Source organism: Trifolium pratense, linkage group LG1 (assembly GCF_020283565.1).
Source record: "Trifolium pratense cultivar HEN17-A07 linkage group LG1, ARS_RC_1.1, whole genome shotgun sequence".
Lineage (NCBI taxonomy): Eukaryota > Viridiplantae > Streptophyta > Magnoliopsida > Fabales > Fabaceae > Trifolium > Trifolium pratense.
Window position 1 is genome coordinate 35,361,120 of NC_060059.1, and position 17,096 is coordinate 35,378,215.

The following is a 17,096-nucleotide window of genomic DNA, read 5'->3' on the forward strand; positions in this document are numbered from 1 at the left end:
TAGTAATCTTCTACTTAGTGAGAGTTATGATGACAATTTTGTTACATGTACATTCAAAGAATCAAAGGGCAACTAAACATATCTAATGATAGAAGACTAAGGTAATCATTTAGGTAATTAATTACAGCTTAAACTCTAGATTAACTTTCAAACAAAATCAACAAACCAAGTAGACAATTTTTCGTCAAAAATCATTATGTCAACTAGTATTTTCTTGTGCAATTGTGGATAAGATGAATCGACAACGATTAAGACTTCATAATATTAAATTTAACTTATGTGGATGTTAACCTCTTGGATTCTTACTAATTCCACATAATAGTGATAAAAAAGATGAACATGATTAATGACATATTGATTCGTTTCACACAATATATATATAAGTATTTACCACTATAGTCCTCCCCCACTAGATGCACGTTTAGATAAGTTAGCAAAGTAAATTAAATATTTTAGGTAAAATATAATATATATATATATATATATATATATAAAGTGCTTTTTAGTCATAAATAAAGTATTTTAGTTGAAATGTTTGTTATAACTTTATCCAATAAATATGTGTTGTGAGGGGCTAAATTGTCATTTTAATTGAGTGTTATTTGAGGACTTAACGCGTTAGTAGAAATAATAAGGAAAATTGTCAACTCTTGCCTACCAATATTGGTGATGGTGGCAAGTATGTATGGTTTGAACTTTGAACAAGAAAATGATTTGTTCAAATAAAATAAAAAAAAGTAAAAAGGAAAAGGAGACAAACTTTAAAAAATCTGACTTAGTCAAAAAGTACAACGATTTCCCATTTTCTTTTTTGTCTTTTGAGTTTGAAAATTTATATATTTAATTTCTATATGCATAGTTTTACTTAGAAATTCAGCAAGATCTTGTTATTTAGATATTTATTAAGTATGTTTGAAAATAATATTATTACATATATTTGATTGAATGTATATGTAAATTTAACTTTTTTTTTTATCTCGATGGAAAACTTTCTTTGATGTTGTTGGAAGTATGGAAACTTCTTTTTTGGTCTAGTGGAAACTTCTTTTATACACAACAATATGGAAAATTGAAACTCTTTTAATTGAATTTTTTTTTTTAGTAGTTAAAACTCTTTTAATTGAATTTTATTTCATGTAAAAGCTAAAAAGAAAATTGACCTTTATTTCATGTAAAAGCTAAAAAGAAAATTGACCATGTGGTACATATTAATTAAATTTCATTTGTATACTTGTTAAAAAAAAATCATGTGTATATTCCATGCAATATTTTAAAAAATAAATAATAATTGATCGATTAGATCATGTGAACCAGTTCTAACTACAATTTAATTGTTTTATTAATTTGATTTTAATTTTATCTCAATTCATAAGATTTAAGGTAAGTAAACCGTGACTTTTGAAAGAGTCTACACTAGAATAAATCAACATATTAGACTGGGAATAAAGTTTAAATATCACAAAAAAAAAAAAAAACCTTAAAATATTACGTACATGAGTTTTCTCACTTAAATGCGATTCGTCGCCACTCCCACTCCCACTCTCTCAAACCTTGTGAATTAAGCTAGACTCAAATACTTTCTCAAAAAAAAAAAAAAAAAAGCTAGACTCAAATACTATTAAAACTTTTGGAAGAGTTTTAAAACATTGGACAAATCATCACACTAAAAATAATCACACATGACATTTTCACCTTTCACTCAATTTGGTTTGCTAAGTTGCTTCACTTGAGAAAGAAAAAATGACATGAGTTATAGTGATGATGATGAAAGGTTGTACGTCACCACAACTAAATTGCATTTTAATTTAAGAATTAATGTAAACCAAACAAGCATGTGGCTTACTTGCTTTAATGCTATTTGTCCCGTCCCACCACTTACTTCATGAATTTATAGAAAATGGAAATCGTAGGATGTATTGTATAGGTTTGAAAATTAAGAGAGCATGTTCTTTTGTAATATTGTTCAAACTTAGTTTAAAAGTTAGTTTTATTTCAAGTTAGTTGGTTATAATTAACTTGTTAGTTAGTAGTTGGTTAGTTGGTTACTTGTTTATCAAGCTAACCACCTATCTTTATTTGTCGGAGAACAAGTACACACACTTTGTATTATTGAAGAAGAGAAAGAAGATTTAGGAAAAAAGAAAAGAGATTTTATTGGAAGCACGAAAAGAAGAGTAAAATAGCAACAACAAAAATCCAAAATAACCGTATAACAGTATCATATTATATAAATTATAGTATTTATAGAGACTTAGAATTAGTTAATTTGTTTAGAATTTTTAAGTTATTTTTAGGCAAAAATTATAGAAAAAGTTGATTGTTGCATATATATAAAGTATCTGTGATGAATATGTATATATGCTCTCCATTTTCAATGGAGTGCTCTCACTCTATTTATTTTATCGGAGATTTAATTTTTTCATCTACTAATTTTCTCGCGTGTCCTATAAATTTACTAAAATATCCCCGTCCGCTACTTAGATAGCGGATATTTCCAAAAACACCTATTTTATAATGAATTTACTAAAATATCTTTGTCCGCTACTTAAGTAGCGGAAGAGTAAAACGATAAAAGCATAGGACGCACGAGAAGTGGGGTGAAGTGGGTGATGTGGCGGAAAACATAGTTGGTATTGATTGGCGGTGTAAAATTATTTTACACCGTCGGTGTATTTAAATTAAATCCTTCCCAAAAACACCTACTTTTATAATGAATTTACTAAAATATCTTTGTCCGCTACTTAAGTAGCATAAAGGTAAAACGATAAAAGCATAGGACGCACAAGAAACTGATTGAATGATAGCAGAAAGTTAAAACGATAAAAGTATAGGACGCACGAGAAACTGGTAGAATGATAAAACTAAATCTCATTGTGTCGCCCCTACTTGAAAATGGAGAGTAAGATGGGCTGATGAGCAGCACAGAGTTTCCATTTGCTGTTTGCACCGCCCACAATGGACGGACACCTTTGTCATTGAGTACATACAAGTTGCATGTAATAATACCAAGAAGTTTCGTTACCTCTTTTGTAAAAAAAAAATCGTCAACTCTTATGTAATTTTCCACTTCATCGTGTTGGATTCAAGAAGCTCTTGTTATTACTTCTTTCTCAATAAAAACAAATAAATAAATAAATGGGTCTCTTGAGTTGAGAATATTGACATATATATTCGTAAATTTGTATTCTTTCTTTTGTTGAGAATATTGACATATATTTTTCTAATAAGCTTGAGATTATGGTGTATAATTCGAAGAGGCCGTTTAATTTGTAAAAATAAAGTAATAGATAAAACAATACATATTACTATTAGAATAGTTTATGATAAACTCTTATGTATGATACTGAAACAATAGGAACAAATATTCTTTGTTTGCGAATTGAATTTTAGAGATATATAATTAATATTTTAAAATAACTAAAAGAAGAATATGATAAATGATTCTATAATACTTTAAGCACACTTATATAATTTTTCTAAAATAATATATTTTATGGTGTTCTTAATTTAAAAATCAACTCACAAAAGCCTAAAAATATATAATAAAATAGAAACATAAGAAGAAACATGACAACACTATTTTCTTTCTTTTGTGAGAGTTTTTCCTTACAGAGAGAACTTAAACCGCTGATAAATTATCGAGTGTATAAAAACTGAGAATAAATTTCTTTAACTTTGTTAATAAATCATGATTTTCTTCTAGTGCAAACTAGCCTTAAACCTACTACATTATTTAAGGATCCACAAGAAATCATTTTTTAGAAGAAAAAAATGATGTAATTATTAGTTTGACTAATTAAAAATATATCTACAAGACAACATTTCTTATTATAGAAATGCTTAAATAATACTCCTATGTCCCAAAATATAAGGAAATTTAGTCAATGAAAATTGATATATTTAGTTAAAAATTTAGATTAAATACATCGATTTTATTTAACCTATTTTTACTTATATTTTGAGATGGATGAAGTATCCTTAAAAGTTAAAACATAGGGTAACTTTGGCTAAATTTAAACAACAATTTATATATCTATCTACGTATCGTTCCCAAAACGCTCCTCATATATTATATTATATATCAACCAAAAAAAAATGCTGATATATTTATATTTATTTATATAATTCATTGATCGTTGATTTTCACCAACCAAACAAACAAAAACAGATAAATACATGAACGAGTCATCAACAAATTTTCTTGATATAATCTCTCTCTCTCTCTCTCTCTCTCTCTCTCTCTCTCTGGTCAAAAGCTTCTTCAGCTCGGTTTCTTTCTATTTCAATCAATTTTTTCAGGTTGATAGCTTCATCACTTCTTCATTTCTAGCTAAGTTGCAGCAGCAGCAGGTTCATCTTCTCTTTTTTTTTTATTCTTCATTTGTTCTTGGTTTTTGTTTCAAATTTATTGTTTTAAACACAAGTTTTGTATCCTCTCAAATTAGAAGTTTCTGCTTTTAATTTACCTCAAAAAAAAATGTTTATGCTTTTAATCCTTTTTGTTTTGTCTTAAACTATCGTTGTTTCCGTGTGGTTTCTACTTTCTTCCTATGCTAAACACAAAGACATGGTCAAAGGTATTATTATCCAAAAAAAAAAAAAAAATTATACAAAAAAATTCAGTTGTGTTTTTTGTAGCAGGAGGTTCAATCTCTTCATGTTAGAAGAAAATATATAAAAAATCATCCTTTTCTTGTGGAAGATAAGTTTAAAGATTAGTGTCTGTGTCTTGAGAATCTTTTATCAATATGAAAAAATTTGGTTCCTGAGAATTATCATTTAATTCAAAAAATTGCATTTTGTTATGACAATTTGATTATGATCCATCTAGCATGTGCAGACTACAAGCAGACTCAGGGTTTTAAATAGCGGTTGCGGTCTCGTTGCAATCCTTGATATTGAGGAGAATTGCAGTTTCAGCTAACATAAAAAACTGTTATTTTTTGGCTGAGATTGCGGTCGCAAACCTTTATTTAAAACCGTGGCAAGAGGAGCTGTATGATGTTCTTTGCTATGTTAAGAACTTAAGATGGATCTATGTCAGCCATGTCCATTGATGATTGACAATAGCTAGCAATTAAATTTTATCAAAAAAAGGATGTTTGATTTTTATTTTTCTTTGCTTTACAAGTGAGATTATAATTTATAGTTACTACTTGTGTTTGTGTATGTTCAAAATCTTAGTGCTGGTTTATGGACCAAGCAGCAATAAATTCTCTTCAAGTCGTAAGTACATTTTTACTTCGGTTTTCTTCAATTTCTAGATAAAATCTTTGTGAATTGAATGATTGTCAACTATCAACTAGCTTATTTATGAAAATCTTAGTTTGTAAAGCACTAAACTCGAAGTGGATTTAGTATGTTTTTGCCGTTCTTTATATAGATCCGTTATTCCAACTGAAAGCATTTTCTAATATTGTTTTCTGCTTTTGTTTATCCTATCTCAGCAAAGGTATCCTAGAAGATTCAACTAAACTTAATTGGTGAGCTACTTTGGCCTATTTTACTATATCTTTAATGTGTGGAAAAAAACTTGGTTAATGGATTGCAGAATTTATAGCGTTTTCGTGACTGATCTTCTTTCTGTTTTGTGCACAGACTGAAATTTTATGTGAGCTGAGTGAATAGAACGGAAACTATGTCATTGATTATATCTCCGGAGTTGGCCGATGCATCATACAGAAATGCGAAGCTATACTCGTTAAAGGGAACCGATGTTACACCTGGCTTGTCCTCTCATAATTTTGCACCTGATAAGCACAGAAACATGTACATGAACGATTCTTACTCGAGTGAGAGTTATGAAAAATACTTCCTTGATTCACCGACAGAAGAACTGATAGAACCATCTAGTTCTGGCATATCAGGAAATTCTGTTCACGCTGATAGTGATTCTTCTTACCAGCTCAGGGCTAATTCTGGAGGTTCTATGGTCACTGATAACCCATTTGATACTTATGTATCGTCTACAAGGAAAAGGGATGCTTATCAGTCAAACTTTGAATCAGATTTATTTGAAAATGAGAGCCCAGATTGCTTTGAATTTGATGGTGAAATGCGATTGAAACTACAAGAATTGGAGAGGGCATTGCTTGGTGACAATAATGATGATTGCGATGATGATGGAGAAAACATATTTAGGACTGTTCAGAGCATGGATATTGATCCTGACTTTGCCGAGTGCGCCAATCCTGCTCAGAAAATGTCACTTCACGACTCTCCAAAGGAATCTTTGTCATCAGATTCCAATCTTAGTTGTAGCAGCAGCTGCAAAGAAATATCGCAAAAATCTCCTCGGACCCCGAAGCAGTTACTCTATGAATGTGCTAGTGCACTTTCAGAAGGAAATGAAGTAAAAGCCTCAGCTATGATAGACGATCTCAGGCAGATGGTTTCGATTCAGGGAGATCCTTCCACAAGAATTGCAGCCTACATGGTGGAAGGACTTGCAGCTCGTTTGGCTTCGTCCGGAAAATCTATTTATAAAGCTTTGAGATGCAAGGAACCTCCTACATCCGATCGTCTAGCAGCAATGCAGATACTATTCGAGGTGTGCCCGTGTTTTAAATTTGGATTCATTGCTGCAAATGGTGCTATTGCCGAGGCTATTAAAGATGATAAGAAGGTTCACATAATAGATTTTGATATCAACCAAGGAAGTCAATATATAACCCTAATACAAACACTTGCTTCTAGGCCAGGGAAGCCGCCTTTTGTGAGATTGACCGGCGTTGATGATCCTGAATCAGTGCAGCGATCTGTTGGAGGCCTAAGTATTATAGGACAGAGACTTGAAAAGCTAGCAGAAGTACTCGGATTGCCATTTGAATTCCGTGCTGTAGCGTCAAGTTCTTCAGTTGTTACTCCATCAATGCTCAACTGTCGACCCGGGGAAGCAATTGTGGTGAACTTCGCATTCCAGCTTCATCACATGCGCGACGAAAGTGTATCAACAGTAAATGAGCGAGACCAGCTTCTTCGCATGGTTAAGAGCCTTAATCCAAAACTTGTAACAGTTGTGGAACAAGACGTAAACACCAACACTTCTCCATTTCTACCAAGATTTGTTGAAGCCTACAATTACTACTCTGCCGTGTTTGAGTCGCTCGACGCCACTCTTCCGAGAGAGAGTCAGGATAGGGTGAATGTTGAAAGGCAATGCTTGGCAAGGGACATTGTCAATATCATTGCGTGCGAGGGCGAGGATAGAATTGAACGGTATGAAGTCGCAGGAAAATGGAGGGCAAGGTTGAAAATGGCCGGATTTACTTCATCGCCGATGAGTGAAAATGTGGAAGAAGCAATTAAGGAACTCATTAGGCAGTATTGTGACAAATACAAGATAAAACAAGAAATGGGGGCTCTTCATTTTGGATGGGAAGACAAAAACTTGATTGTTGCTTCAGCATGGAAGTGACCATGACAACACTTTTTGTTAGAGTAAACTGTCATTTTAGTCCTTAATGTGCGAGTCGCTATCAATGTCACAATAGTCCATGAATGTTTCAAAATTACAAAAACATACCTAAATGTGTCTTTTAATAGTCTGTTTGGTCTTCTTCATATGTGTCTTTTGTTAATTAGTTTGATCTTCCAACGTCTCTTTCGTTAGTCAATTTGGTCGATAAAATTACTTACAAAAGACTTACTCAAGGATATTTTTGTAATTTTCACTACTTTCAAGGACTACAGTGACGCCTCACACATTTAGAGACCAAGATCGCAATTTACTTTTTTTTTTTTGTTATATAGACTCTTTGATATTATTTGGTTGTGCTTGTTTAGTCTATGTATTTAGCTGTGATTCAGAATCTCCAGATCAGATGTATTACTAACGTGCAATCTTAAGCTGATATGAACTTTCTTGTAATCTAAGTGCTTAACGTGGCTGGAAGACACTATTGTACATAACAGCATAAACCAGTTATGGTTAGGTTGTAATTATAATGTTGTTTGCTTGTTACCATAATTTTGCATTTCTTCTATTGATTAACTTAACTTTTGAATAATTTGTTTGAATAAAATTAAATAGTTTATGATATGTTATAAGCTATTTTCTTATATGCTCTTAAATATCTATTAAGGTCTACAAATAAACTCTTCAAAGCACAAGGCTTTGACAATTTCAGAACTTACAAGTGTCTTCATGATGAATCCAGGTGCTCTCATCAGGCTGATTTGTGATGCAATGATGGTGCCAAATTAGTTGAGTCAAAAGTTTGACTATAGAGAAATACTATATTCAAAGACAATCATAACAAGAATGAGTATTTTATTGGATCAAATTGAAGTTTAAATATTGTACATAGTTGTTATGTTCAATGCTGTAAAAACTTGTTCCACTACAATGGTGTGAAAAACTGTAACTTAAAAAATTAAAATGATAAAAAGGGGGTAAAAAAATAAACAATATAATGATTTTAATGTTTGTATTTTTCCCAACAACTGCTTTTTCTTTTTGATAAGCATTTTCTCAACAACAGTTGAAAGGCCTTACCAAACAGCTTTTGCTAAGCACTTTTTTCAAATGTCATACAGCAGATTTTGTTTACTGATTCTTAAAATTAGTTCAAAAAGAGGGCAATTTCTATGTATTGTTCCAAAGAGAGCAATTTATAACATTTATGAAACTAAAAAGAATAATGCTTAACATTGCAAATAGACCGATCACAATAAATACAACATCATGATCGAGCAACGTCACGCTACTAGTTTAAGGTTTAGAAATTTTCACCCATTACCTGCCATGTTTTCTGGCAAAAGCAGTTAATGAGTGAAATTTCGTTCGTATGATCAAATTTCTTGTAAATAGTATAGCTCAACTATATAAAAAATAAAATGAAATAAAATAAATAAACAAAAAGAGCATGCATACTCACCAATACAACTCAATTCTTTATTTCTTTTCCAACTGCAATTGTCAATGTTAACAAGTCGTATGGAGATTAATTAAGTTTTGCATTTGAAGATTATTTACTAAATGCAAGATCAATTTATGACCATAACTGAACAGATTAAATTTAAGAACAATTGTAATTTTAGAAACAAAAAGCAGAATCAAATACAACATTTTGGGACTCTTCTCTTCAAAATTTTCCTGATACTGTCTTGACACATTTAGAACTCTTGCCATGTGAGCTAACAAATATTTACATTTAGAACATTAACAATCAAAATTATGGCTAATCGCCATAGGTTATAAAAATTAACTTAAGTTCATTTTAATCAAAACTATGGCTAATCGCCGTAGGTTACAAAATTAACTTCATTTTGTATTCTTCTATAATCAGTGTTTTACACCTACAAAACACAAGGCTACTTCAGCTCTAGCCTGAAACTCTTCCAAGCTTTCCACAATCTTCTCACGACCAAAATTAGGTTCACTCTCTTCCGTAAGCATTTTCCTCAACCTTAAAAAACGGAAAAGAAGTTAAAAACCATCAATTTGCATCCAAAACATAACACATAACATTAACATCGGTTAAAAAGTACAACCCTAGCTTTGTCAAGTTCAAGACCACTCACTCCTAATCAAAAAAGACTAAAGCCAAATCCTCATGGATAATTACATCATTTGAAAGTTTAAATCTTAATGTTTGTCAATCTGGTGGCATTTTGAGTTTTGCCAAAGAAATATAGAAACTAATTTAACATTCATAAGTAATTCTCATGGACCATTTAATTTTAAGTATTTAACTATGAGGGAATAATTTGAAGTATTTAACTGTAAGGTGAAAAATGTATAGCTATAGCACAGTAAACACGAAGCAAATATAGAATAATTGGACATAAAAAATAAGGCATGCATATCTTACCTGCGGACAACTGCCGTGTCACCATGACCAGTGCAAACTATCAACATAGCATTTGTTGGTAATGACTTGTACAGTTTATGAATTCTATTATCCATGCGTGTAAGAATTTCCTTCAGTTCAGCAGATACATTCGACTTGAGGCCTTTCCCTTTTGAAGAACTCTTCTCACATGTATGTAATGCAATCATCTCTGCGAGTTTTTTGTTCAAGCTATCTGAATCCTCGGCTTGTTTCTTAAAGTGTGTGTGTAACTCTGAAAATTGAGTCCAGATAAAATGCACCTTTTCATTCTTCAACTGAAACAAAAAGGCAAGAAATAAATAAAAGATCAGTTGCAACTATTAACCAAAAAGGAAAACACTTGCAAATATAGGGCTTGTTTTGTTTGGATTGGCTTATTTGAGCTCATCTACTCTACAAATATAAACACTTGTGAGACTACCTTGGAAGATCTTATGAAAACAATTTATCATATGTCCATAGCTGTTTTTAGCATATTTCCATAAGCTCTAGAGGATAGTTTATGAAAACGGCTTATAGCTTATATGAAAATAATTTAACTATTTTATGAATCTTTTGTTATAGAAATAGCTTATGCATAAGCACTTAGATGATAAGCGTTTATGCTAGAAGTGTCTAATTAAGTTGTTTTCCAAACAGGTCCTAGCCAGCTAAGACATCTATTACCTCCTTGATGGTTTTTGCAAGCGCGTCTTCATCAGACGTCACTGGAATTGCATTAGAGGACTCGGAGGCAAATCGTTTTACAATCGATATATCATCAATCATTGAAGAAGTTTTGCCGGACTCGCTCAAAATTGAAAGAAGCTTTTTTCGCATAAAGGATGGAGGAGCACCAAAGCCAGGCCCTGTTAAGAGTAAATGCCAGCAGCATGTCATACCAGTTATGCTAACGAGGCAAGCCATGCGAATGTATAGGGATAACACAAAAACAATAAATAAACAAAAATCAAAATAATATTTCCCCTGCACTCTTAAATTTGAGTCATACAAGAATCATAACTTAGTACAAAATTGTCCATCATATATAAGACGGTGAAAACACAGGTGGTTGACAAGCACGATTAAGCATAAATGTATGGAATGCTTCCTTAAAGGTAATTTATTGAAGCGTGTTAACCCAAACAGTAGTTCAAAATGGTGCCTGGTAAAATACTAAAAGAGTAAAAAATTATTAATATATTATAAACATGGTTATGTGATATGGACTATATGAACATTTATTTCTAATAATAAAAAATAAGGCAACCACACAAGACAGAAACTATTTAAAACTAAGCATCAAGTGTTTGTAACTCAAAATTTGAAAACTATAGGTAAGGAAAGATGTCTATATTTCTAATAAAGAATTAAACGAAATAAAAAAATTGAAATTGCACAGGAACTTTCAACACAAAGTTTTCCTAGATCAAGTGATTTGAAATTGCACAGGAAACATGTCTATATCAAGTGGTTTAACCCATAGTTTTCCTAGACCTCTGTTAACACAAAGCCGCAGTTAGTTAAGTAACTTTCACACAAAGCTTGCATAAATAATGCATGTAGAAGAATTACTTGCCATTTCTGATCTTCAATAGTGCTAATTCCATGGTAGCTCTAGCATCTTCAATGCTGTCATGCCCATTCCCTGATTGTTGTATCTCCCTTGAAAGAAATCTTTTAGTAAGAAACCGTAGAGCGGATTTATGGGAAGACCCTCGTGGGTGTTTGTATAATACTGCTGTGTCAATGACTAAGTCATGTGATATCTTCAATGCTAATAAATCATTTTCCAAAGAATGCCCAACAAGAATAGTTTCTTTATAAACCAGTTTTCGGAACTTTTCCTGAACATGGGAAGCAATTAAAGTTATGTCAGCAATTTGTTCCAAAAACAGATCAAGACTATTCATGCAACACAACCTGAATGTGTGTCAGACTTGTCGTCACCCCATCTAACATCTCGGCCGTTATTCCACTAAATCTGCAGGACATCAAATATTACTAGCTTCAGGCAGTTTATGTTCCAAGTACCAAAAAAAAAAAACAGATCGTAGGAGAAAAGACTTTTCTTTCTTTCACCCGCCTGTCTATTTCTTTTTTAAGAAAATTCTCATCATTTTCTTTTAGCTTTCCTTTGAAATATAAAATTATAAATATAGAGAAACATTATAAATATAAATTCACCCAGCACACATATAACTCAAAAGTGGGGAGTGAATACTTAATATTAGAAGAAAAGAGCTCACTACCTTGTATTGTAATCAGTGATATGATTTGAAGGTTTAACCAATTCATCTAACAAAACCTGAAAAGATAAAATTTAAAGGTTACAAATATCTTGAAAACAGTGATAATTTTGATGAGTTGACCGAGTCTCACTATGTAAAAAGGTTAATAAAGTTCTTAAACTTGTGAGACAGAATAAAGGACACCCAAAACAGACTATCAATTCGATAGCATATAATTTTGTCCTCAACGAATAGCAAATTTTCCTCCAAGGCCTAAAGGCAATAACAATGATAAAATAATGGGCTTAAAATGGATTTAGTACTGTTACAAAAGAGTTTGCGCAGGTCTGTGATGTTTGTTGAAGACCAAAACACACAACTTCTTCCCCCAGGTGGTCTACTACAACCTTAGCAATCCCTTCTTAAATTTGGCAAGATAGTTTTATTGAATTTGTCAATGGTCTTCCTAAGGGAATAGTGGGCAGCATGATGTGGTGGAACCCGACTAGTGTAACTGCCAGTATGGAAGTTACTATGGCTGGAGAGAGAGAGAGAGAGAGAGAGAGAGAGAGAGAGAGAGAGAGAGAGAGAGAGAGAGAGAGACAACAGCACATTATTTGGGTTGGTGGGCTAAGGGACATTGAAGGAGTTTTACGCATGAGGTTAATATTAACATGAAATTAAAAACCAATTAGTAAATAGTGAGATATTTAATGAATTTATTTTTAGAAGTGGTCATTCATACTAAAATAAGTAGTACATTCGTACAATAAGTAGATTCGTATATACTACAAAAAAGCAGTTCAAAACAATAACCAGTGAGTACCTGTCCTTTGACATCCACTAGAGTAACTCTTGTCAGCTCAAACCCCTCACCTGTTATGCACTATGTATAAAAACAAAACAAATGAAAACCAGGAAAAAACAAAGAATGAGATTGACCAAGATTACATTAATACATAATACAATATACTCTAAGTTAGTTAGATAGCTCTAGCTTCTATTAATCAAGTAGGGTACAGCTGGCAGTTAGAAGTGCCAGCTATTACATGTCATAGTATATAAATAAGTGTATTCACTTGTATTGAACGATCAATGAAATAATAACCAATTCAGTTACAGACCTTTCTCTCCCTTCTCTCTCTTTCTTCAAGGTTTCATCACATTGCATCAATGGTGAAACTCTAATAATACTAGATAAAATTTCCATAACTAAATTTATATAAAGAATTAAGCTATTAAAAATATTGTCATTGTGTATTCCGATAAAATCCGGGTTAATGCAACTTAATTCCATGAATATGAAATGAATCCATTAGCCTTTAGTTTTGCTTAAACAAGTAACAATTTGTGTATCATCGACGTCTAATCCTAGTTAATCATGTAACTTTGCATTCAGATAAACTAGCTCAAGATAACAACAACAAAAACAAAAGAATTAAAACAATGGGAGATAAATAAATCATTAACAGTAATTTTATTAAACCAAACAGATATTGATTGACTAACCATCTCACAGTCAAGTGCTACCATCTCATAAAAAGGAGATCCCGGAGGAGCAGGAAGAGTAGATAGAAAATCTGTACGAAAATGGCGAAGAAAAAACTGGTTAGTATGCAAAAGGTCATAAGATTAACATATAACTTATAGCAGAATAAAAATCACCTGGCTTATTAACAGGATATTCATTCTCTTCCAGATCTTTCTCTGTTAGTGTATAGTATGCAACAGGGAAAGGTATATCTTTCGTAATCTCCTTAAATGATAGACCGGCAGTACCACCACAGACTTCTTCTGCACAAAGACGACGAGTGTTTCATAAAGAGACCAAACTCATATATTTACTTATTTCTTTGAAAAGAAACCGATGCAATCATGTTTATGGCCAACAATGCTTCAAGAAACAACACACTCGAAGCAGGAAACTTATAATAATGTTTATTAACTCTGCATTAGTGCGGTAAGAGGAATCACAACAAGCCTTCATTTGCATTGTCAGATTCTAATTTTTTTTTAATATTTGAAGTACAAAGAGGGTGATTTTAAAATAAAACCAAAATTCAGAAATATTCAACAGACCTTGTTGAGATGTCAGAGTAGATTTTTTCGTCGTAGTTGAATCATCTTGATCCCTTTTTCTTTTCTGCTTGCATGTTAGGAGTGCGTCTATTGTTTGCATACTATCTGATACACAGCTAACCAAAAAAAGAAAAAGAAAAAATTTAGTACAGGGAAACAACATTTGGAGGGGAAAAAACAACTGAATGCAATTTCTACAGACCTGAGAGCAAGGACTGGTCTTGGTTTGCCACATGATTTTTTTAAATTAGGAAGCGCTTTGGACAGTGACAAGTACAATGCTGCATCCAGGCCTGGCATATAGAGCATAACCACTTTGAGAATAAGAGGTTTATTCTGCAATTCATGAGTGTTGCATTAGCAATTTTAATAAAACAAAGAATAATATGCCATATAGGGGTTAAAGTTGATTGTCAAACACTAAGTTGTATTGACAGAAAATGATACATTCATTTATTGGGCATAAAGGAAGGATTCGCTAAATGGTATTTAATCTAAGCTTCTCAAGGTTTTCTAACAACTTTTTCTACGTTTACCGACACATACTACCCCGTTTTAAGAAGTATAAAGATTGAGAAGACTTGTCTTTTTCTTATACCACTCAATGAGTGTAGTTTAAAATACGGCAAGTACTAAACAATTTGAAATAAAATGTATTCGGTCATTCATATTGCAACAAAAGAAAGGAAAAGATAATTTGTACCTTGATAAAAGCCCATGATGGCATGAATCCTTCGCCAAGCACCCAAGTTACAAGTCCTTGAATGTCCTGTAAATATGTCCCAGTCATGATTATTTAAAGTTAAAACTTCAAAAGTAACACAATGGTGGTAAGAACCTACAGCGAGATTCAGATTAGAATTATCATTTTCCTTGAAAACAACATCTGCTTTGGCCTGCAAAAGCATAAGAGATTAAGCACCTCAAGTTAAACATCTATACCAATAAAACAAAATTGCTTGAATAAACAAACAAAAGCATCATAAAGCAAAGTTGTTATTGTAGATGGCATCTTCAAACAACATTTAAAAGACCAACTACTTATATGCTATGTAGCACCGACACTTTAGATTGAAAGGGCGTCCAGTGTCCGTCACCAACACGGCACTAACACATGTATTTACAATTTTACATTCAATCATTGCATTTTCTCAAATGATTACTAGTGACAGTGTCGTGTCAGTGCTTTATGTGCTAGTGCATATAGCAACATAGCACTTTTGTATTTCAATTGACTGACCTATGAAGAAACTTACGGTAAATGTCACTCGCCTTCCATGAGTTATGGCAAAATAACGCGCGCACACCCCTTCTATTTTTAAAATAAATACTCACCAACCTTATTTGTCGGGAAAATTTTCACACACCTCCCCTCAAAAATTTAGTAATAGAAAAAAGGTACATGGAACATAGGAGGGCTCAATTTATACATACCTCAAAATAGAGGTAAGCATAATTTCCCCAGAGACTTTGTTAGGAACCCAATAATTGGATTCCAAAAAAAATAATCAATTTGATAAAAATAAATAAATAAAGATACACCAGAGAAGATACTCTCCTTACACTGGTTTGAAACCAGTCAAAACAATATTTTTCATAAGATACTTTCTAAGGGAATGGAAGTCTATATCTATATTTATAGAACTCCTATGCGCAAGGATAGGGAAAAGGATCAATAACAACTAATAAACAAACCCAACTAACTAAGACAATTAACTAACTTCTATACCAACTCTAAACTACTTTGATTTCCCTTCATTCTATATCCTAATAGACTTTGTAATGCATCAATATTGTCAATCGTAGATACCTCGAAGGTGCTATAGAGCAACTATAGCAGATATTTGACAACATTTTGTACTAAATAGCGTATTGGAGAACAATAACAGGTTGCTCAAATTCCGCTACACTATAGCAGTATTAGTATAGCACAACTATAACTGCTATTTAACAACATTGTAATGCATAACACAAAACAGTCGATTTCTAAACACACAAAAGGGGAAACTTTTAGGCTTTGTTTGCGAGTTCGTTATTGGAGGCGAAGTAAGGGGAAGACCTATTTTTCTTTTCTAAATTAAGAACACTATAAAATGTTTTTAAAAATAATCTAAGTGTGATTAAAGTATTATGTGATAATTTATCAAACTCTTCATTCAATTATTTTAAAATATTAACTATATACCAAAATATAGATTTAACCCTCAAAAACCCTCGGTCGGAAACCAACTCGCAAACAAAGCCTTACGGAATGAACCTAATACGTCTCCGGGAGCATAGCTTAGTTGGCAGGGACATTGCATTGTTTAAACCCGGTACTCACACCAGAAACTCTAACCACCAGGCTAAAAAAAATAATGAACCTAATACCAGAGAAACATACATAACAGAAAACAAAAACTTAACTAAAAGTGCTATTTTACACACCCAAAAAAAAAAAAAAAAAAAAATTCAACCCAATTAGGTTGCAACAAACAACCCATAAACCCAATTAAACTAAAGAAAATAAAAGAATAGATAGATATATACTTGGGGACCATAGATATCGTAGAAGTTGGTGCATTTGTTGGAATCATCTTCTTCTTCTTCGACGTTAGATAGGGTTTCGTATTTATTCTGACAGGATTTCATTGTAGCGGCAACTGCTAACTGCGAGCTCGACAGGGAGAGTGGCGCGGCGGAGAGGTGAGAAACGAGTTTAGGAAGAAAGCGGCGGTGAACCGTGCATATGCTACCGTATACGGAGTATTATTATTTAGTTTTTTCTGTGGCTTGATTTATTTTTGAGTTTATGCAATAGTTTATATAAATAAATAAGTTTATAAATAATAAGTAAAAAGAAAAAAAAATTATAAACAAATAATTTGTCAGAAAGTTTATAAATAAATATGTTTTTATGTATTAAGTAAAAAAAAAATTGTTATGTATTATTATAAAGAAAAATTTTAATATAGACAACTTTTTCAAATGA

General features: G+C 32.2%; 2 protein-coding genes across 5 annotated transcripts; one reads left to right on the forward strand and one right to left on the reverse strand.

Annotated features, from left to right (window-relative positions):
* The first annotated feature begins 4,108 nt into the window (after positions 1-4,108).
* Positions 4,109-7,963, forward strand: LOC123913910 (scarecrow-like protein 1). 4 transcript variants are annotated; one of them, XM_045964826.1, is made up of 4 exons: positions 4,176-4,350; positions 5,204-5,208; positions 5,444-5,483; positions 5,599-7,963. In XM_045964826.1, exon 4 carries the CDS (start codon positions 5,639-5,641, stop codon positions 7,415-7,417), a length of 1,779 nt encoding a protein of 592 aa, XP_045820782.1. In that variant the 5' UTR covers positions 4,176-4,350; positions 5,204-5,208; positions 5,444-5,483; positions 5,599-5,638; the 3' UTR covers positions 7,418-7,963. The 4 variants fall into 4 exon arrangements, with proteins under 4 accessions (XP_045820791.1, XP_045820782.1, XP_045820800.1 ...); XM_045964835.1 differs by lacking the exon at positions 5,204-5,208 and having other exon boundaries at positions 4,109-4,350; positions 5,448-5,483; XM_045964844.1 differs by lacking the exon at positions 5,204-5,208 and having other exon boundaries at positions 5,445-5,483.
* A 1,056-nt stretch (positions 7,964-9,019) lies between these two features.
* On the reverse strand, positions 9,020-16,908 carry LOC123923021 (small RNA degrading nuclease 5). The gene is made up of 14 exons (XM_045975673.1): positions 16,655-16,908; positions 14,968-15,021; positions 14,829-14,894; positions 14,328-14,461; positions 14,126-14,241; positions 13,712-13,840; positions 13,556-13,626; positions 12,873-12,932; positions 12,068-12,123; positions 11,739-11,799; positions 11,395-11,662; positions 10,503-10,684; positions 9,816-10,111; positions 9,020-9,410 (listed from the first exon to the last, which is right to left on the reverse strand). The coding sequence occupies exons 1-14, from the start codon at positions 16,754-16,756 to the stop codon at positions 9,287-9,289; spliced, it is 1,719 nt and encodes a 572-aa protein (XP_045831629.1). The 5' UTR covers positions 16,757-16,908; the 3' UTR covers positions 9,020-9,286.
* Positions 16,909-17,096: the final 188 nt, after the last annotated feature.